Source organism: Phallusia mammillata, chromosome 1, assembly GCF_965637545.1.
Source record: "Phallusia mammillata chromosome 1, kaPhaMamm4.hap1.1, whole genome shotgun sequence".
NCBI lineage: Eukaryota > Metazoa > Chordata > Ascidiacea > Phlebobranchia > Ascidiidae > Phallusia > Phallusia mammillata.
Window position 1 is genome coordinate 35,866,675 of NC_137252.1, and position 22,879 is coordinate 35,889,553.

General features: G+C 36.5%; 2 protein-coding genes across 4 annotated transcripts in view; both read right to left on the reverse strand.

The window, feature by feature from the left end:
* Positions 1–13,939, reverse strand: part of LOC145212495 (transformation/transcription domain-associated protein-like) — a 47,544-nt gene extending 33,605 nt beyond the window's left edge. For both annotated transcript variants that reach the window (XM_080080638.1, XM_080080631.1), the window contains exons 1-24: positions 13,773–13,939; positions 13,323–13,372; positions 13,148–13,258; positions 12,887–12,991; positions 12,728–12,811; positions 12,405–12,461; positions 12,210–12,341; positions 11,866–11,940; positions 11,428–11,613; positions 10,924–11,062; positions 10,429–10,574; positions 10,000–10,137; positions 9,494–9,688; positions 9,012–9,117; positions 8,596–8,840; positions 8,069–8,263; positions 7,637–7,774; positions 6,894–7,113; positions 6,342–6,508; positions 6,104–6,169; positions 5,639–5,854; positions 5,172–5,270; positions 4,418–4,583; positions 728–871 (exon numbers count right to left, since the gene is read on the reverse strand). In XM_080080638.1, the coding sequence (XP_079936764.1) occupies positions 728–871; positions 4,418–4,583; positions 5,172–5,270; positions 5,639–5,854; positions 6,104–6,169; positions 6,342–6,508; positions 6,894–7,113; positions 7,637–7,774; positions 8,069–8,263; positions 8,596–8,840; positions 9,012–9,117; positions 9,494–9,688; positions 10,000–10,137; positions 10,429–10,574; positions 10,924–11,062; positions 11,428–11,613; positions 11,866–11,940; positions 12,210–12,341; positions 12,405–12,461; positions 12,728–12,811; positions 12,887–12,991; positions 13,148–13,258; positions 13,323–13,372; positions 13,773–13,857 (3,265 nt within the window). In that variant the 5' untranslated portion in view covers positions 13,858–13,939. The remainder of the gene's footprint in view (positions 1–727; positions 872–4,417; positions 4,584–5,171; positions 5,271–5,638; positions 5,855–6,103; positions 6,170–6,341; positions 6,509–6,893; positions 7,114–7,636; positions 7,775–8,068; positions 8,264–8,595; positions 8,841–9,011; positions 9,118–9,493; positions 9,689–9,999; positions 10,138–10,428; positions 10,575–10,923; positions 11,063–11,427; positions 11,614–11,865; positions 11,941–12,209; positions 12,342–12,404; positions 12,462–12,727; positions 12,812–12,886; positions 12,992–13,147; positions 13,259–13,322; positions 13,373–13,772) is intronic.
* Positions 13,940–14,719: 780 nt separating this feature from the next.
* On the reverse strand, positions 14,720–22,024 carry LOC145209602 (cysteine dioxygenase type 1-like). 2 transcript variants are annotated; one of them, XM_080079918.1, is made up of 6 exons: positions 21,669–22,024; positions 19,670–19,916; positions 19,185–19,262; positions 18,962–19,119; positions 16,433–16,602; positions 15,159–15,235 (listed from the first exon to the last, which is right to left on the reverse strand). In XM_080079918.1, the coding sequence occupies exons 2-6, from the start codon at positions 19,906–19,908 to the stop codon at positions 15,218–15,220; spliced, it is 663 nt and encodes a 220-aa protein (XP_079936044.1). In that variant the 5' UTR covers positions 19,909–19,916; positions 21,669–22,024; the 3' UTR covers positions 15,159–15,217. The 2 variants fall into 2 exon arrangements, with proteins under 2 accessions (XP_079936045.1, XP_079936044.1); XM_080079919.1 differs by lacking the exon at positions 21,669–22,024 and having other exon boundaries at positions 14,720–15,235; positions 19,670–19,958.
* Between the last annotated feature and the right edge of the window lie 855 nt (positions 22,025–22,879).

Below are 22,879 nucleotides of genomic sequence, written 5' to 3' on the forward strand. Positions count from 1 at the left end.
AGAAATGTGTAATTAACTTAATTGAGACGAAAATCAATGATCGAGTTTTGATTGTGATGTAACAAAATGGCGTCGTCGCGCTTGTTGAATTGTGGAAACTCGTTTTCCCGTTTGTGTGGAAGTGGAGTCAGAATGCGGAAGGATTTCATTCATAAAAAAACGCGCCACATCTATTTATAGAAACTGCAAGGACCACGTGCAAAATGGGGGATAAAATATTTGTGTTTTTGTAAGTTTCCGATTTGGGGCAAAAACTGAAGATTCAGCAAACTAGATTTTCCAAAACTGATAACTTTCACACTTTGAGGAATAAAATTGACTGGATTATTTTAAATAAACCTTATTTGGGATCGCCAAAATAAAATCTAAATCCAGCAAAACGGCCTTGACAAAGCATTACACAACTTCTATTCAATTTGTTAAACCTGCCATGCTGATCTGCAGGAGTTTTACCAACATTTATATGGCACAGTTTACCTGACAAAATCTAGGCAATAAAGGGGTCTATGTATTAAATTAACTGCTACAAAACCGATTAACAGAATAAAATATTTCAATAAAATTTGAAGCATTTCTTTAAACAATGAAATTCATCCGAAATCGAAAAAAAAAACGACACGCCAATATCACAAAAACAAGTTTTTGTCCCAAAACTAAATAAATTGTGAGAAATGAAAATCAATTGTGAGAAATAAATTGTAAAAACTTTTACATCCGGGTTACTTACCGAGCAAACCGTGTTGTTTCTGGTACTTGTCAGTTGTTGGAAATGGTCCAGCCTGTTGTGTGATGGCACAAAACGTATAGTGACGCACAATGTGGGCAACAAAGGGCAATGCTACGTTACGTAGATCCTTTATGACAGCACACACTAAAAACAATAAAAGGAAGGTTTAATTCATGCCCATTGTCAGGCCATTGTTACAATTTAAACCAACTTAATCATATGAGGAGAAACATATTCTAAGCTTGCAAGTGTTTAATCACTCTACAACCAATAATTTTGTGCGTAATATGGTTTAAACTGTTCTCCTAATCCAATTTTAACGCTGTTTTTAAATTTAATACGAACTTGAGATTCTTATGCAAAAGAGTCGAACAAGAATAGTTGTAATTTTCCGGCAAAAAAAACTTTATTAGATCATCGAAAGCTTTAAACACGAAATTTATTTATATACTGACGAAAATTTTACAAAAATGGGACATTTCTGATAAATATGACCAAACTGTAGTCGTTCTAAAATCCACAAAATCAGACACTCAGTGCTCAAAGTGTGCTGCTTTTTCCCGCCTTTTCAGTCACGACATTTTCTTTCATCTCTCTTTGATTTTTCAAACATGTTATTACTACCACTCGACCTATCTTGTGAATTTCACTAACGTTTGTAACATATTTCTTGTGGAACCACCAACTAACCACCAAGTAAGACGTATTTTTACACTATATATTTGTCTGATATTCCAATATTTTCTAAACAAAAAACATGTTACTAATTTTGTCTATTTCTGGAATAAAACGTCTTTAATTTCTTCTTAGAGTCGCATAAAACCGACCACTGATATGATATCACACTGACAATTTATTTTTATTTCTGCGCTCGTCCGGGTGTTGGACTCCAAAAGGTTGCTCAACCACTGCTTCTATGAAACATCGGGCCCTGCTTTCTCGAGTTAAGTCTGGCTTCAGTCTGTGGGACGAAAACCACGCAAGTCGCGTCGACGAACAGAGGAAGTTACTACGCCCTGTGTGTTGTGGGCGCAGCAGCCTCGTGAAGTCTTGTGTTTATAAACGGTCTCGCTGGAATCAAGCGTATAGACAAACTACTGCAAATTTATCGTTGTATTTTGCTGCCTAATACTTCTGTGGAAAAGGTTTAGTTTTAACGCTGCCTAAAAGTTGTGCAAATTAACTTTATGATACATATATGTGATGTAGTATTTCCTAAATACCTAACTTTGCCTTAAACTATGATGAAATCAATTCTATTCTTGTAAAAAGGTTTGGGAACATTACATAAAACAGTTGCATTGTCAAAAGCACTCAAAATGTTTACGTATCAACTGATTTAAGTTTGTGTTGTATTTTCGGAAACACTGTTGTGGTAAACAATTTTTATGTACTAATCCAGCAACCCCTAACCGCTGACAGCACGAAACTGCTTCGTAATAGCTCAGTACTTCACCTTGGAAGCGTCAAATATCTCGACATTCCAATCTTTACGAGCCCAAACAAACCCACGAAGCGAGCACGCGGTCGCCAACCGAACCGACCAATCACAGACGCTCACGTGACCGTAGTGAAACAACGCCCACCCTACGTCACGAGTGTAGCGGTGGAAAAACAAGGGGTTACTATAGGTCAGTGTATCGACTGCAGAGAGCGACGCTCAAGTATTGAAAGCTTCAAATCCAAATATAGCCGCTTCTGCACTTTGTGTGATTAGATATTTGACCTACATCTATATTCGTGCAAATTTTATGCCTAGTTTGTTCGATTCTTGGACGTTGTGATTTTCATATATTATTTGTAAACAAATTTGCAAACATGTATCAGAAGTAGGTCAAGCACTTTGTAATGATTGTGTCAAATATTTCACATTACTGCATTTAATATACATTTCACACAACTTGTGTTATCATGAGTAGAATCTATATTCAAACACCAAACTTCTTTCGCAGACATTTCAGACCAGTCAGCGTTGAGAAATGCGAACAATTTGGTGGAACATTTTAGTGAAGCCACATCGTGTCGCGCTTGAGTGGTTCGCAGTTATTGGGTTAAGGTTGTTTTGTTGCGAAAGTTGTGACCTCGTTTTCTGCCATCGGCTATTCAAGCCATTTCCAAACCAGCAAATTTAATTGGGCGAATTTATACAACATGACAGATTATTATTATTATATATATATATATATATATATTGTGGTTGTATATTGGTCCTAATTACTGGTTTGTCAAGTTCCGACATGTTTTTGTCACAACCAAGCATTAAACAGAGAAAAATATAAGATTACAATTAAAATTTTGTCAGAAAACAGAACAGTTTGTCGAAAACCATCATTTTTGAATTCGGAAGGAAACAATTATCGTCAACTTATACCAAAGAATTTTAGGTAACTTCGTATATTGAATCGTGAACTTGAATCATTTAGTTGTATGTATAAACTGAAACCATCAAGTTTATTGTCTGTTTAGTAAAACGACTAAAAGACAATTATAAACCTGATGGTTTCAGTTAAGCTTTTGAGATCAAGAATCTCACAACTAAATTTACAAACTTAAAAAAAAAACGCAACAAAAAACCCAAAACATCAAATTTAACATTCAACGTGAATTCAACAACGCGAAAAAATGGTGAAGTATGCAGCAGTGTTGTGAAACAACTGTTGCAAATCTAATGTTTGAACTTATAGCATGTTGAAAACTTCAAACAGGTCAAAAATTTAACATTCTCCTGTGCATTCATGAAAATTGAAAAAAAGTATGCAGTAGAGTTGTAGACATGGAATGCGAGACGAGGTCGGTTACTGATTGACTTCAGGTAATTTTAGACTTTCCAGCGATCGAACCAAACCCGTAAACAAGACGGGACTTTCCAGACGTTGTCACGCTTGATCGGGTACAAGTCTGCAGTTGTGTTGAAGCGGTCGGGTTGGTTTGAACTTTGTACGTCGTTACGGTGTACTCGGGGTTTATTTGACGTGAAACTTATTTGTTACTGGTGCAAATGTTAAGGGTTTAATAAGTGAATATGTTGGTTATTAAACAGAAAAAGAGGTTTACTTGGTACAAATTTGGTAGATTATTTTCGTTTCATTTAGTCGGTTTATTTTCGGGTACAATTGTGTGATTTACTTGTAGACAAGTTTTTGGGGATTACTTTCTGTCAGTTTTATGGGTTACTCTGGTACAATTGTTGGCCTTGCCTTGGGTAAACTTCAGGGTTACTAGAGATTATTTTGTGGGTTACTCTGGGTCCATTTTGTGGTTTTATAGAGATTATGTTGGGGGTTATTCACAGTAATTTTGTTGTCAATTTGCAAGTTATAGTGTCTTCAGGTAAAATAAATGTCGTCTTAATAATGTGCTTAAATATAACGAACACTGCAATGTTGGTTACTTTTTCAACTGGAATTCTCCCAGCAAAGAATCAATCAAGCGAAGATTAACGTTGCAAAGTGTTCAATGTTAAACAAATGTTTTCTCAGACTCATTTAACTGCATGAGCTCTCATGACAACAATAACAGAATACCTTGGAATAATCTGCACTTTCTAACATTTTAACTTTCAATATTATTCGGCTAGTGGTGTGTTTGAGCAAAACATATCTTCAAAAGCTTTGACTGCACCAACTAACTACACTGTTTCACAGCATTACATGTCTCAATCTCTACGTAGCTGTACGCCGGTCAACTTACTGAACATGGCAGTGAGTGCTTGCTTAAAAGCGCCTCTGGTGACGGAATCGTTGCACTTGTACAATCCGCTAGCTGGCACTCGTGGGTAATCTCCGCTTCGGAAGGACGGGTGTTGGAGAAGATGTGAGAAATTATCGCGGTTGTCGCCGGTGTTGATCATCCCGACCTGAAAATTACGAGGCGTTAAAAAGCCATAGGTTCGGTGTTCAAATCTGGATACAACCTTCTGGTGCGCGTTTAACGTTCATCAAATTGTGCCTCATAAGTTAACGTGGCGAAGCTATTTCAGGTTTGGTGATTATTTAAATGCTGTTGTTTCGTATCTATACATTCTAACGTACTGGATGAATTTATTGTGTATTTACAGGTACACTGGCACTGGTTTTCAGTTTTATTTAGGTAATGATGGTTCAACTTTGCTTACATTTGAGCTACACCACATGTCCTAATGCGCCAACCTCACCCTTCAAATGTGAGACACAACGCTTGTAGTAACGATGCAGCTGCAGCGCGTTTGCCATCCGTCCACTAGTTGTGTACTCTGCTTAGTCGCGCTTTATAACGCCTGAACGTTACGCAGCTATTTCCGGTTCGGTGAATGTTTTAGCACAATTGTGCTGCTACGATTTATATCACGGCGAAATAAACTCAACATACAAATATATTTGAAGATGCTGTTTTACAACCAAGCAATTTTGGTTGACCACAAGTTATATTTTATGTGGTGCATAAAAGACAAAATATATATAGTTACCAGAAAGCTTTTGATAACTTCGAAAGATTGTCTTCTGTAGTAGGGCTCAGTGTGGGGACTTTTGAGACACTTAAGGGCGCTAGAGATGATTTCTTGAAACTAAAAACACATAAAAGAGAGTTATAAGTCGGACCGGACTTTTCGGGCCAGGTTCGGGCTTAGGTTTCTCTAAAAAGGACTTGATTCGGGCCTGACTTTACACTCTGAGTCAGTGTTATTTGTATAAATTTAACCAGCTAAGTAGCCAGTTGCTGGACCTGACCTAATGTCAAACAGCCCTAAAACATCTTGTTCAAAACCAATTGTCCTTTATTGTCCACTGCGTTTGTTGTCTTGGTCTTTCCTTAGGCTTTAATGTATGGGCCTATCAAACAAACTTTAGCGCCTAAACAGGTTTCTCAGAAACTATAAGGGTTCTGGCCCATTTATAACTCTGGTCTGTGTATCGGGTTTCTAATTATACTCACAGGTAACAAAACAGGAGACTTCGACTCATTGAACTGAATTTTTAAACAAGGTCCAATCGAATCAGAGTCGTCGAAATCGAGACTTTGAGCTTCCTTCAACATTTTTCTGTTCGAGCCTCCAAACTTTCCCAGGACTCGGAAAGCAACATGAGCGATATCGTCCGAAGGGTTTCGAAGTGTTCTCCATAAAGCTTGCATCAGTTCAGCACGGACAGGCTAAAGAGGAAAGTTGATTTAAAAAGTAAATAACGAAAATTTTTGAAACTTCTCTCGTCTGTCGTTTCGTGCATTGTTTGCAAAAGAAGAACAATTTGATTAAAATCAAAAGTTATTTAAAACGTTTAAAAGAGAGACAACATAACCCAGTTTTTCACAAGATCAGGCTGAAATAAAACACAAGACAAGATACACAACTATTTGAACACAAAATAGGTAATATCTCTGATCACTGTGACATCATAATACCTGTATGTGATCATAAAGGAAATCTGGTTGCAAATTGTCCACACACAATTCAAGTGTTCTTAGTCCCTGGAAAACAAAGCATGCCGTATGTTAGTTAAAGACTTCTTCGCTTTAGATGCACAACGTCATATGTTTGTTGTAATACAAGTATTGCTCATCCAGCAGTTTTATTGTAAATAATCGACGTTTCAACGTCCCATACCCCAAATCTATAGCTTTACAACCTAATCCCCCTTACTTGTGTGATTAGAGTTTGGGATCCGTTTAACGCTGACACGAGCGGATCCATCAGCATGGGAAGATAGGGAAGTAGAGAGCTGAGTCGAACGGGAACGGTGAGACAAAGTTCGACAAATAAATCCTTCATATGTTGTTTGTGTAAACCACTCTGCAGACTGTTCAAACCTGGAAAATACAAAGTAGATAACTACAAACTGATACTATTTAGTCACCCATTCAAGGGTCAGTAATAAGTTTCACAAGTCGTTAACCCAATTTTTGTGTAACAAGGTTTAGCGGACGTTTGTATTGTTTTTAACAAGGAAACTTGTTTTGAATGATTTTCAAACTGTCCACACTATGTTCTTTATATTTTTTTTATACATCCCTTGTCGGAGTTCAGATTTAATTTATCTTCAAGTTTCATCACCCCACTGTTACACATGACTTTGACTTTGCTTCTCCATTTTCATCCCCCAATTTTGCAAAACTGATTTATTGAGTGCAAATTTGCCTCAGAAAACCTCTGTATTAGAAGGAAAGTCAATAATTATTGGATAACAAATTTAACCTTGCAATAAGTTTGGGAGCAGAGGAAGAAACTCCTGATAAAGTGAATCGTGACTTCCACCTCCAATCGATCGGAACAAAGCTCGGAGTAGGAGGAAATAATTGTAGGGATCTTGTGCAGTGTTTGCGAGTGACATCGATTTGGTGACAATCGTGTGGAGATGAGGCTTCAACATTTGTTCATTCTCGTTCGCAAACAATGATACAGACCCAAACACAAGCTGTAATCATACGTTTGTTATTAACATGACCCTGTGTTTGAGGTGTGAACATGTAGTTAATAAAACTTAAAAGCTAGTTTGCTGTTAACTGATTTTTGAGTCATGATCATTTCCTGAATCAGTTAGACTCAGTTACATTCCTACTATGAGAGGGACAGATCATGTAGAAAGCATTTTTTCCTGAAAGTTTAGTAGACCAGAAAAATGGAGAAATATGTTTGTTTTTTTAATTTTTTGCATCAAATACGTTGGCAAACACAAATTTTTAACTGGGATCAGCCCTGAACCGTTTATGCAGACCAGTGTGGTGAATTTTTGGTGACTGGCTGATTCGGTATGGCGCCTTCAATAAGCCAGGCATACTGTGACAAATATGTTGGTAATACTAAAATTAGGATAAGTTTTATTACAGAAACACCAAGGCCTTTGCAAGATTGCTTTGTAATAAAGTGGCACAAAATGACAGGTTACTTGTGCCAGAAAATAACATAACTAAAAAAAAAACTACTCAAGCCTCTTTCACCTTAAACAGTTTCAGATACAGGTTTGATTTTTCCCCCGGGATTCCCATTGCTTCCAATCTTTCAAGCAAATATTCGACGAGAATTGTTGCAAATGTTGCAGAAGTGTGGGGGCTCGCAAGGAATGAGTTTGCTACAATCTTCGACAAAAAATAATTGGATCAGAAAAATCATTTGGATTGGAAAATAGCTTTTTCCTGCCTTTAATCCAACAAGTCTTAACCTATTTACCATTGACAAACCATGTAAACCAGGTTAAAAAAACATCAACTCTTTAATTTTAAAAACATTTTGCCAGTTTTTTTTTGCAATTGACCAAAAAATGTGATTATTTACTTTTAAACATATATTGCATTTGTACATAATAAAATAAAGTATGCAATTATCTGATATGCAAATAACTGATTTTTTCTTTCATTTAACCACAATCTAACCTGCAGAGCGTAATTATTGTGAATCCTCTCGACAACATAATCGATAGTTGCTGAGAAAATCTCTCTAAACGTGAGGGGATTCATCATCGTGAAAACTCCGGCAAAATGTTCAAGAACCTCTTTCTCCTCTTTAACCCTCATCGGATGCGAGTTTGCAGCTCGAACTGTCGTTTGGCCGGTTGAACTTACTGTTATCTGGAAATATTCATTTTCTCTCAAATACATTTAAATTATTTTCATATAGCACAAAACCTTTTTTTTTTTTTTTTTTTTCATATTTACCAAAACAAGAAAAGCAAATACTGAGATATATTTTATGCATTTTTAAAAATTACAAAGCTGTCCAGTTGCTTTAAAAGTGTTCAGTCAATAACTTCTGTAGTCAATAATTTTATGTTTTTAACAGAACCCCTACTGTTACCAACATAACAGCCCAATTGAGCCAACGCAGTAAAACCAGTAAAACTATTTATTATAGTGTAGAAGTTCAGTAATTAATAAAAAACAACAAAAAATCAGTAATTTACCTGATAAATATCCAAAGCTTTCAGTGCGTATTGCACAAGTTTGACAAACAGTGCCGTCTCCTCCGGTAAAAACTGTTTATTGGATGAGACGAGGGGACTTATTAGTGTTGTTCCGCTCGCATCTTTGATTGTAGCTCCCTTGAATGATCCGGCACCCCATGTAATGGTTTTCACGCCACAAACCAGACTTTTCACCAAACTCCGACAATCCGTCACTGTCACGTTGCTCAGTGGCTTGTTGTCATCTGAAACACAATAGAAAAAAATAGAAATACATAAACTTCCAAATATTTATTCATAAACATCATGTAGCTATGACCTAAATAAAACAATCATATGTGTTTATAACGAGTATTTAACAAAATAATATAATATCTCTACCCTATATATATTTTGTTGCAAAACATGCTTTTTACCTGATTTTAGTTTCTTGTCAACTTCTGGAATTTTGGCCCCAGGAAGTGGGGTTGAAGGGGTTGGGGTTAGGGAGAAACCCACTTGACTTGTTGGGGTCGGTGGAGGCTGGAAAAATGGAAAATTTTTTTTTAAGTCCCAAAAAATCATTCAGGTTTGGAAAAATGTAATTTGTAATTTTTCTTGCCCAATTTCATTTGAACCAACAAAAAAACAAAAGCATTACATGTTTAGAGTGAGGTGGAACATAAAAAAGCACAAAACATCTTGCAACACACTACAGGAAACAGGTACTGATAGAGTGTAGCCAAAATATACAACAAGTTTGCAACCAACAAAATTGCCTTAGAAAATAACACATATAAACAGTGTGTAGTATTTTATGCAATCACGAGTCACCAGAGACTCAGTACGAGAGATGGAGACAACAGTCGTGTATAATAACACACTGAAAATAATACATGAATAAAACAAATTTCCTCACCCCTGGAGTTTGTGGTGTGTCTGCTTGCGTTGAAGTTGTAGCAGCTGTAGCTGGGGTTGTGGCTGTAGTGGATGTAGTTTCACCCGCGCTCTGTTTGCATTTAGCGAACAAAACTGGGAGGACGTGTTTTGTGATCGTTCGAAATTTCAGAACAAAAACTTCCAACATTTTCATCAAAATCTCTCGGCCTTGTTGCTGTAAAAAAAATTTAAAACCAAGAAAATGAAAAATGTGTCAACTTTGTTCATTTCATCTAATGACAAGTTAACAGTTTAATTTGTTTGTAAGACTAAATTTTAACTATTCTCAAGTTACTGAAAAAAATCTCAAATCATTTGGCAACAGTTTTTTAAAATCCAAATTTATAAGATCTTGTGTGAAATAAAATGTTTTGCTACTACCTTCTAAGATATATATTTTATAGTTGCAAGCAGATCCATGCATTGCACTTTCAAAAGTTGGTGTTTATGCAATCAGGTAGAATCTTATAAATGTTCGAAACTCACCGGACATTTCTCTGTCTCACTCTTCTTTGTAATTCCTTCCACCAGATGCAGAAGCAGTTTGCATGAGATGGTTTGAAACGCGCTTGTCAACGAATCATCGTGAACATTTTTAGAAAAGAGATGAACAGCAGATGACAACTGGATCATATAAAATTGAAAAATTCACACAATTATTATCCACTATTGATCAAATTTATTCCAAATTGGTCATTATAAACAGGCTGTATGCTAAATTTTTGTATTTTTAGTTTACATAAATTATTCTATTATTTGCAATTGTCAATATGTTCAGAAATTCAAAAGTTGAAATTGGAAACTCTTTACTGCCAAACTTACAGAGCTACATTATTCAGCAAAATAAAACCGAGGTTTGTTTAAATTAAAGTGTTAACAATTGATTCAAATAAATATTGAATCTTTGGGAATAACCTGTGACAATGAAAGTTGCCCACAAACTTGATGAGTAACATCAGCTAATGTGCTGTACGCCAAAATCCTTAGAGTTTCACGAGCTGACCAGCCTGAACCAATCAAAATATCCTCATTCAACAATCTGTCCATATGGGGGACGAAACCTGAAAATAGATAAATCAGTCAATATTAACACAATACGGCATCTTAAATGGTTTTAAATTACAAAAATAACTGATTATAGTTGACCGGGTGATCCCTGTATGTGTATTTTCACCTAAGCTAACAAAAATATCTGAAACCGAAATGTGTAAACAATACAAAAATGACATGGGTCAAATAGCTGGATAATTGTGTTGTAGAACTTTCATAGACACAATCTGACCAGCAGGATTTGATTTTGATTTCCAAAACACAGTTTGAAACACATAAAGGTGCTCAGACTTCACAACTCCCATACAGACACACAATTGGAGTAGCAATAACTTGTCATAATTAGCAAGGTTAACATACGTGATTTAAGATCAGTTGCAAGAATATGTCGAACAGCGATCAACAATTCCTTGCGGAGTGAAGCGACCTCCGGTGTGCAGTTTGTCAGTAGTTGAAGCATCGCTTGAACCATTTCGTTTGAATACTGTATGATGTTTTCCTGAAATGCAACGTAATATGAAATATGTTCAAGGTATAGCGCAATGTTTTTAACCCTAAGTCTGTGTACCTATCTGAGTCTGTTAAATGTTTTTATGAGATTTTTGTGTATTATCTAGCAGCAACATTTATTCAGTTAGACTAAATTGATGTAAATGTTTTTCATAAACACAAAGTTGTGGTTCTGATGCCTCACCCCCCAATCATTTCAACAGGTTCTAGTAGAAAACACCAACTTAAGAAAAACATAAACATATAAAAAAAGTATCAAGCAAATTAGCAAGGTATTAAAAATGTATAAACTCACTGTTAAAACAAGTTTTGCTTACATCACCCTGTATCTTCCAAACTAGTGCTGCAACTTACATGATAGAGTCGGACAAAGAAAGCCACAAATGACAGAGTTTTGACTTGAGCTGCTGTGAAATCCACAAACAATTCTGCGTTGAAATTCGGTCGAGCTCGTGCTGCTGCTGAAGGTTGGAGAAGTAAAGTCTTCATGATGAGTGGAATAAAATCTGCCACAACGTTCTGTGTTGCTTGCTTGTACAGCTGAAATATATAAATCATGTTATTAGATACTACTCTTGTGGAAAATCCTGCTTACTGACAAATACTTCAGTGTTAAACATACATATGTTGCAGTTTTCAGAAGAAATATTACAAGTCAGTCAGGAAATTTTGTAAAATATATACACATTTGCTTTGCTAAAAAGACACTTAATCACACAAATTACTTTCATGCAAATCATACAGAAGGAAACAAAAAACTTATAAAACCTATTTGCTCCCAAAAATCCATACCTGGTACATCAAAACAACCGTTATTGGAATTTCTTGTAAAACCTTCATTGAATTCAAAGCTTTGGGGATAACAGTCTGAAAACAAAACATGTCATCAAATGTCACAATTTAGCTGCTCATATCAGCAAATGTGCGAGGATTTGAAGATTGTATGTACACCATACAAAATAGCCCATATATATTTACAATAAATAGTAAATTTAAAATTAATATAAGAACTAAAATAGATCATTGAGCAAGGCTTGCCATTACACAAAGGAAAGAATGAACCTTTTAACTTTATCACTATACCACACTTAAGTGGTTGTTTACATGTGAAATATTTCAACCAATCAAACACTCACTGTTGTGCTTTTTGCCCCCGGACTGGGGTTGCCGGGTATTCCCCCTCTGTACGTAACCTGGGTAACGGTTCCGATTCTCTGGGGATCGGGTAAACCCCCATCGGTGATGGTCGGGTTCTCGAACAACCAGATCTAATGACAGACATACACAGTTAGCAATGTGGTATTGTATACAGTGTGTTCTCAGCTACTTACCATATTTTGTGGAAGTTCAGCATAAATCCTTTTCACCAGTGCCAGAAAATGTTGAATCTGTGGGGTTGATTTGTTGTGTTAAATTTAGTTTATAACCCTATCCCAGTTTCACTGTTAACCTAAATGACTGAGCTCTTTAACTTGTCAACAAACTTTATACGACAAGCGTTGTGAAATGAAAATTGTTCGAATCCAAACCAACATATAAGCACTGGGTGTTTGAGAAAATAGAGCATTGAGTATAAACAATACACTTGTATATACAATATGTATCATGTGGTTGCAGTTTGAGATAAGTCGTTTTGCACCGAACCATGTATTACCTCTGGCGCCATCTGTGGGCGAAACTGCTTGTGAAGTTCAATGATAATTTTGATGCAAACCTGCACATTTTCCTCATTGTCCACCTTAAAAGCAGTTTTGTTGAACCAAAATTATTCTGAAAATTAATGTATTGTTAAATAAACTTAACTTTTTCTTACCTCTAGCAATTGGAAACAGAGATTAAGAATATTCTTGACATGAATTCGAAGGTGATCGTTGGTTGGAATTCGATGCAAAACGTCCAAAACCAACTTCCGAAGTTGCTGTAAAAACATTTTGTGTGAATACACTTTATTTGAACTACACGACTAATAAAACATTTCTTCAGTATTAATAGAATCAGATTATTTTCATATATTAACTATTTTCGTCGTTTTGGGTAAAACAAAAAACTTTACTGTTTTTCGGCATGTTGTTACCTGTGATGGGTTTTCTGATATAAATTGAGGATCACCTTCTTGCAGAAGTTTTATGAAACAAGGAACAAAGACATTTAAAAATTCAGGATACTTTGCAGACTGGGCAATATCCTGTAAGTACAAACATGTCACCAAGTTGCATTTAGCTTAAAATAAATCTAGTTTTTTGGCTTACTTCAAAATGTTCACTTATTTCTTGAGCTGCTTTCAACTTATTTTCATCCGCTGAAAGTAAAAAATAATTTGCAACTGAAGTTCCAAAAAATATCCACTATAAATTGGAACATGGTAGTGTTAAACAAAAATACGAATGCAGCTGATTTTTGTTTTAAGACAGTGATTTATTTGACATAACAAAATGCATTTATATCAATGTTTGCAATTATTTTTCCTAATGTTTAAAATATTGTGTTAATTTCTGAACACTGGGAACAAAATAAATAAACATCATATGGTAAATTATAACACATCAATGTAGCTGATTTTTAATTTGAAACAGTGATTCATTTAACATAACCAAATGCATTTACAACAATGTTTGCAATTCTTCTTTCCAATAATTAAAATATTATGTTTAGCTTCAGAAAATTAACAAACTAGTTAAACATAATATCACAAAACTCACGAGTGGTCGGGCTGTTAAGCAGCGCCAAGTAAGATTGGTATTTGATGATGTCATGATTCAAATCTCCAACTGGAGTTTGCAGCATAATTTCTGCGAAAACTTTTTATCCCAATTTCAAGAATTCATTACAGTCCTAGCTAGTTTGTAATGCTAAAAATCACAACAAACAAAAATACTGTTTAAAGTAGGAAACTTTAATGCAAAAAAATACATTTAAAGGGAATTTGCCACAGTAAAATTTACACTGCACTGATCTAGCCTAAGTTCTAATTAGCTAGTAACTAAATAAATCGACTGCAAATCAAAATACATTGGTTTCGATAAAAAATAAAACTAAAACACGTCTGTTGTCCGTTGTAGAAATAGAAAAAACAAAACATTGATAATGTACAAGTATATTTGAAAATGCCGTGGCTATTATTAGTATGTTAAAAGTATTTCAGACTAGCAAAAATGTTTGAAAAGATTTATAAGCAACTACAATCGACAAATACGACAAATTTTGTAAACTTTGTACCAAAATAATCACCTGAGAAAACAAAAACTCAGGACAAAAAAACTCTGCCGCCGAAAAAAGCAGGAACCTGGGCTAAAAATTTTCAACCAATCAGAGAGCTCGAAACGCGGCATGGTCACTTTGCGCCCTATGTTTATACAAAATCAGCCTCTGTAGGGCGATAAACTATTTCCACATTTAGCGCTGTTGTATTAGAAAAAATCTAAACAAAATTAATTTATTATTTAATGTCAACACAACGTTGTAGTATTGTTTCTATAAAATATTCCCAACAATCCCAGTAAAACAAAAAACGATTTTCTTTTTGAAAAATATTTGTATCCCATGAGAGTACAATATTTTTCAGGGGAACCTATCTGCGTTTTCTTTTGTGTTCGATACAATTCATGCAGTCCTGACTGAAAGTTATTTAGAGCTTTCAAACCAAATAAACAGTTTGGTTACTTTTATTGCAACTGCAAAGCGTAACAGAGCGAAGAAAGGGGAAAAGTCAGCCATAGAAAACATACAATGTGTACCGACGCTTTCACTAAAGAACACACCCACTTTAAAACGGTGTTTAACCAATCACAAAGCGACACGTAAGTAGGTAATGCACCAAACAGACAGCGGTGATCGTGAAAATACAAGTGAAGTAGAAATATGATAATGCATTTATGCGAAAAAGTTCTACGCTTGATTGCATTAAGCGGGTTCGAAACCGGATTCAACCATTTTGTGCGAACGAAATAAATGACTGTGACAAGTTTAAGCAAGCAAGAATATAAAACTTCGTATTTTAACAGAGACTGCTAACTTTGTACATAGAAGCAAAAATCGACGAAAAAAGCGAAACAATATTTCCGTGGACGTAGAGGATTTCTCTCGAATCAAGTATTGGAACTTTTGTTAGATGGAACAACGGAACTGCTCGGGAACAAGATTTGTTTTATTTGCACTTGTTTTTCTGAAAAATAAAGAAACAATTGTAAATATTAGTGAACACACGATCGTATCAATGTCCTTTGCAGCCAATAGCAGAAAACCTTCTTAACATAAAGTTGAAATATTCATTTTAAGTGGACTATAGAAATCAAACGTTTATTTATTATCATACATCAACCGTAGTGAAAATAGCTTTTCGTGGTTCATTACCAAACAGCGGAAAAGCGACCACTTAACACGGGAAGTTCACAATTTGTCGGAGTTTACAACAATTAGTCTAAGAGGAAACACGAATAGTGACATATGTGGTTTATCGGATAAACTACAAATAGGCCTAAAACTAGCACAATAAACAACCACTTTTTTCAAAACGCAAATAAAACACATGTTATTCGAAATATCATTTCAATGCAACAATAAATATGAAACTTTTCAATAATTTGAATTTGGCATTTAGTTTTTACATTTGACGTCATTATAATAAAAGCTGAATACCCCGAAAGACACTGCTACTGTCCGCAGTTTAATGTACAACGCCCATGAATGAGTTATGTTCATGTTAGAAGGCGGATATAACAAAACGTGTGGTGACTTATATTTGTTTGATTTGCCTGGGGTTGTTCATTCTTAACTGCTGGCTGAATGCAACGAGCTCGTTGAATTGCAGTAACAGTTCATAGCTAAAATTTTGGATGCAAACACAAAAGGTGAAGGTGGGAATCGAACCCGCAACCAAGCGGATGTAACAACTAACTATATTTTGTTCCAAGCTATTTCTTGTTCAATGTTTGACACAGTGGTTTCCTGTGCGGCTTATTTTTCGTTTAATTGAGCCAAGAAGTTGATCGTTCAAGAATATAAAATTGCCGCCTGATGAGTCTTTGCAAAGTTTGTGGTGAAGAAAAGTTGCCCTCGGGGCTAAACTCTCAGAAACTGTGGGTTTCGCTTTATTGAGAGGATATAGCTTTGCGAAAAGTTGCAAGCTTTAACATAAATGCAAACATAGCTTAAGGGCGAATTTATAAACTTTGTCACCCTATTTGTTTGCATAGTGAGAAAAAGTTACACTCAATTTTTTACCACATTTGTATCTATTCAAGGGTAATAGGAACAAAAAACAAAACACAGAATGTTAAACAATGTACAAAAACGAAAGGTTCCAGTTTAAAAATCCCTGAAACCTTATGCATTTGGTCAAAAATCGCAACTTTAAACTTACATAACAACCTTTTTCTCCATATTTGGTGTGGAATGTGACATTGCACTTGACCTTGTGGCCGCTTCTTTCGTCGAAACTCTGACACATGTTGAAGGGTGGGGAATAAAGATGGAGACTCACTGCTTTGTTGGTGTGAGAGCGGTTCTCGACCCGGTGAAGTCCGATCGAATCTGGAATCAGAGATAATGACATGGGTTAATTGCAGGTTTGATTTCGAAGGTTTAATTGCAAATAACGGGGTAAATATGACATCACAAAGCTTTTATCAAAACCTGTGTCTTTTTCTATGTCCCATATTTATTATTACATTATTTTTAGCAGCAAGTTTTTCTGTTTCTTTTTGAGTGTTTGTACTATTTGTGCCATTTTTTAAATGTGCAGAATTAAAACTCGTACAAGACAAAACCACAAACCAGGGACAATCGCGCGGTAAAAATATATTAGCAAAGCACGAAAGTATGAAAGTTATGCGTCGGGCCCGGGGCCTTTAAGACTTGAAGATTTTGAAGGTCGGTGGCTTCACAAAATCTTTTGTTGTTTGTTGTCTTACATTTCGTAAAAATACAAGGGTTTGACTTTGTAAGAATTTTTTTCAAAAACTTTTTTGGTCACAAACAATCGAATCCCAATGCTGCGCGTTGGATTTTCGTTTTTTTTACAAAGAACAACTGATGTAGGAAATTGTTGGTTTTGTAACGAGGTAAAACGCATAAATAGATTTTTAGTGAACCGGACATACACGCACCTAATACTCATTGGCAAAACTGGTCTATAAGTCATAAAAATTAAAAAACAAAGTTTTATTTAGATTTTGGCAAACCTTATCTGTCTCTGGACCTAAGTCCGAGAAAATTTACTTTTCCGGGCGGAAACACCATTTTCTATTTTAGCAAACGGTATATACATGTGTATGTATAAATAAACATTGGATATAAAAAACTTTAACACAGTAAATACGTACTTCCCGCTACCACGTAAAAGTAAGATACAGTTTTCGCGGAAATAACTTTGGGAAATTTTGCTGAGCTAGACAGCAGTGTTTCCGATGTTAGTGGTGGTATTAATAACTGCGGTATTTATAACCTTTATGATTTCTGCATTGGGCGGTTGTCATTACACAGTCTAACCTACAATGGTAAAGTTCGTGTCGGTGTGAACGTATTAATAATTCGGTAATTGTGCCACAACGGAAGTTACGCTTGTTATGCAGACAATCATGTTCTGTGTAATAACTTCCGTTTGAAAATCGTAAGGTTGGTGGTGTTTGGCAAAAATTAAACGTAAACCCCCTGAAAGTCCGTGTCTGGACAATACACGCACACTACTTTAATCAGAGATTCCCAACCGGGGTGCCGCGGCACCCTGGGGTGCCAATTGCAATGCTCAGGGGTGCCGTGAGATGTTGACATTGCAATACTGCGACTCATTCTTTATTTTAACTTCAACCCGTAATTGCGGAATTTATTTATTTCTAACCGAGTTTCAGTGTGAATTAAGTTTCGCGTCATGCAGTTATTCCCGGCTCCATTCTGGAGAGTCACTGGCGGTAAGTAGATACTCCGCGGTAAGACTTAGGATTCTCACCCAGGAAAAAAACAGAGTGAAAGAGATTTCGACTTGTTGCGTTTCTTTCCATAAAAAAGTTTAAATAGCGTAACGACGAAAATTTTAAGCTGATGCACAAGCAGATGCCCGTCGACGCGTTCTGGATAAAAATTGAAAATGAATATCCTTGCGTTGGAAAGAAAGCTACTGTGCTTTTGTTGCAGTTTTCCTCGTCATACCTATGTGGGAGTGGATTTTCCTGTATTAACGAACATAAAAACGAGAACGACTACCTATAGTCGAGGAAGAAATGCGTGGCTTTATCGAATGTGCCTTCACATATTAATGGACTTTGTGCAAGAAGCCAAGCCGAAATTTCTCACCGATTTTTGAATGAATACATTTATTTACGCGCGCTATACTGTACAACTCATTCTGTGTTGTTTTATACAGTTATTTGAAATACAGAAACCTCATAAAATTGATCCAGTTTTGCCAGGGTGCCGCAAACTATTTATCTCTTTGATAAGGTGCCGCAAGGTCAAAAAGGTTGGGAACCACTGACTTAAATATACAGAAGGCCACTCTGCGCAATATTAGATGTACACGCTGTGCCCACACAGCATGCACTTCATGTGCAGCATAGATTTTCACGTGTCTGGGCTTACACATAAGCTTCCTGAGTACACTGAGGACCGTTGTAAGCAACATTAGATGTGTACGCTAGGACCACAGCCCAGTTTAAGCATAGGTTTTCGTGTGTCTGGGCATACACACAAGCTTACTGAGTACAGGACCAATGTTGCCACACATCAGTTTAGGAGAAGCATAGATTTTTATGCGCGCTGAAAAAACTATATGGAAGCGAGCAGCTAAGAGGGACATTATTTTTCCACCTACACCCAATGATTGTAAGGCACATCGAATCACCGCAAGCTACATCCAATGACCACAAGGTACATCCCATGACCGCAAGACACCCACCGTTAATGTAAGCCACGTGATCCTTCTCATACGCTGTGACGTCAGTTACGTTCATCGGTCGCTTTTTCTTTTCACTCGGCCACGAATATTTGGTTTCGGTCAACGATCCGTCCATCATCTTCATGAAACAGTGTGAATCAGAGTGGTCGTGGATCGAACTGCAAGTCACGTGGTATTGTTGTGACGTAAAGTTGAGGTTAACAGAGGTCAAATCGATACTGACCTTCCGTGACCTTCACCCCAACATAGAAGTATAAGGTTGAACTTCCCGTTCCCGGAATCGATGAGATTTCTGGTGTATCTGCGGAAAAAAACAAGTTTGCACGGAAACCAAAATGAAGTAATGTTGGTTGTAGTCAAGACTTTGTCATCTACGGTTATGGTAAGACTATGATCAGACTTTGTCGAGTCAAACAAACTTGGAATAAATGCAGTTTTTGACACTTTCCACATATATTATCTACTTATTTTTAGTTGCAAGAAAACACAAAAAGGAAAGTATTTTGTAGTTAAGATAATGTCATTTTTAAGCAAACTTTGAAATTAATCCACTTGGCACACATATTATCTGCGTTAAAATACCAGCTCAGTAATGCTAACAAATAAGAGTAAAACTCACCCCCTCCCACTTAAAACACCTCCCAAAATTTTACCCATGGCTAAAGATTTTATTTGAAACATCTCCAACTAGCGGGAAACCCTCCAAACCTGTGAGTGTCGAAAGTCGCCAGTGTTTCCCATTCATTTTTCTTCGCGCAGTACGACTCCATAAAGTGCGTCACCTCCTCTACGTCGACGACGTCATCAGCAAATATGACGTGTAAACCGTTGATGAGGTCATCAAGTGTTCGCGCCGGTTCCAAGGTTTTTCGTGATCGCGTTGATTTGCACGCGGGCTCTAGTCTCGGCGCAGCCGTAAGCACAGCTTCTGCAGAAGTTGACGTCATTTTGACTTCTGTTTGTTTATTAAAAAAACAGCTGTAAAAGACATTTGATTGAAATTTTATTGAAGTATAGAATCGTTTTTTATTTATTTCACCATTATTATTTTTACTGTGGAAAAGACATTACAAGTTTTAGGGGAAGTTGTGCACCCTGTTTAAACGCCCAAAACACGGAAACTTTGTCGATGGTCACGTGACACATCGTGGCTCAACTAAAAAAAGTTTCGGTTGCTCATTGTTAGGCAACAATAAGTGACGTGTTAAGATCCGCTTTCGTTTATTTACTCTGGCACCGTTTCCTGGTAAGAGCAATATTGATAACAATGAAGTTTTAACTCCTATCGCTCAGTGTTGGAATGAAAACGAGAAATGAGGAAAATACTGTTCTTCGACACAAGAACATTTGTTTTCACTTAATCTCTGATTTACCAACCTTTTAACTAAAACATTTATCTTGCAAACTATCAAACCTAGAGTCAGGCGACTAATATTTGTAAACGTTCGTAAAACGTTTTCGTGAGTCCGTGACTACCTCACGACCACGACATACTGTTTCCGATAACTTTGTGCTGTTTACAATGTTTCATACTTTTATCAATTCCTCACAAGCTTATGCTGAAGCAAAAATAATCCGAGTTTAACAAGGAAACTCCATGTTAAATGAATATATGTTAACTATTCTGTGGCTTTCACAGTTCGCGTTGTTGAAACTAAACAGAAATAACTTCAGCACTTTTCCTAAACTATTTGTGACATGATGTTGAAATCGGAGTGTGGTGCAAGCTAGCCTTCGTTCAGGAAAGAAGGATTAACAAAAACTAATCAAGACCTTAACAGCAGCTGAAATGAGTTTTTTCAAATAGTATGGCGGAAGGCTTAATTGAACGTTTTGTGTGAATAGAAAGCGACTTGATTTTAAACAACGCCAATACAAAGGCTATATGCACTGCTCTTCTTTTGTTTTTGTTTTTCACAGGGTTCGAACCCAGGACACTTCCGGGGACGAATCCCGATCAAGGTTTGTTTCATGTCTGTTTATGGGTCAGGCACGCCAGACTATTTGGCCAAGTTCCTGCCCGAAATACACTGCTCTTTAAAGTTTTTTTCTCGATTCTGCGATACCACACACTCTTGTGGTTAAAGTAACAATTCAACCAGCTGTTTTGGTCGGTTTACAGTAAAGCTAGAAAAAGTCAAACGTGCACATTTTTCAAAACAACGAAATTATATTAAAAAGTAACGTTTATAGAACCAAACCAACAATGCAACTCTCTGCAGCAAATTAACACAACTTTCACACCTATAATTGTTTAGGCAAACCATTTGTATTTACGCACACGTGTTGAGGTGTACCTCGGTTTTGGAGTGCTCTCATACAGCGACAACGTCACACTACCTGCACTGATTAATTATCACTGTTCTAACGCATTATATACGTCATAAACGCGCGTGTGCACCAACGTCGTGATTCGTGTTATGTGACGTAACAATATGATGTGATTCTACTACAGGCCGATGTGGGTAACTACAGCTCAAGTGGTATAATCGAATGCTTACGTCATATTGTACATCGTGCTTGCGTTGGTCACGTAAATGTTACCAGGGTCGGTCAATAAATCACAATATGACCGAACAATCGATAAACGCTATTTGTCACAATGGTCAAAACCATTTGCAGAACGAAACTATACGTAATGTAATAATTGAACTGGATCGTAAAAAATCATTTCAGTTCCTCGCGCAAAAGGTTGTTGCTGACTTACACTTTATATAATGTAACCCTTTCGGCACAAGCAAGCCTTCATTTAAAACCTGCTCTTTTTGTTGGCGCGATCGATTGTTTTTGTATTCTTCAGACAAACAAATTGTTTCCAAACATCTACGCTTTTCCATTGTTTACCGTTCGCTTTTTTTCATCCTACAACAACATCTGTGCTGCAACATAACTTAAAATCTTATGTACATTATACGTTATTACAATATTAACTCAACGAATAATCACATTTCAAGTACATTCCAAGTTTTTTAGTCCCATCATATTCCTGTTAAAATTGTGACGGCAGAAAGATTAAAGCTCGTCAGTTTCTAACACACCAAGCAACCAGCTTCTCAGCTACAACATTATCTCACAGTCTACCTCTGCAACAACCAGTCACGGTATATAAGGCCACAAGGATGTGTGACGTTGTGGTCTTGCTTCACGCGTTTTGAGCGCCAGCCAATCAGCGTCGAGTATTGCGACACCGCCCACATAAACATGCTGCAAGACGCCTCAAGCCGTGCGCGATGGTTTTAACTGATTTTTGAAGGTGTGTTATCAAACAAATGGGTGGTTTGCAGGATTTAATTTGCTCCAAAGCGAAATCAATTTGGTGGTTTGCTTATTAATGCTACAGTTTTGTACTTTTGGTAGACTATTAAAATAACTTCTGCAATTTCTTCTTTATTTGCATTTGATTGCGCTTGAAAAAAAGGCTCTATTAAGGTTCAATATCAGGAAATGAAGCAGAATAGGAAAGTTTCCATTTTTTTTGAGAGATTGGGAATCCCTGTGCAAACTAAATGACTTAAAAAATCAGAATGCACCAGCCGGCGAAATCTCGTACATAATAAAGCATTGGTAGGTCACAATCAACCATCTTAAAATTTCTTATTTTACTCTGTGGCGCACCGTATTGTTAGTAGCCTAGTTTTACGCGTCGTTTACCGTTAATCTGCGGGACCATACATTTTAATGAGTTTTTGTTAAAAGCTGCAAATGCTAATAAACTTAGGTATTAAACTATTACTAAGTGCCACTGCAATCCTGTCACTGCCACCTTTCTGTTTTATTGCTTCGAGCAGAAAATGTCAAATCTAAATTGGTGTTTGCGAACGACGCTCTGGTCACGTCCACAACAGGGAAATACCCTTGTGACACCCAAACCAATTGTTACGTTAAGAATGCAGCAAAAAATGTGTTTTTTAAGTTTGA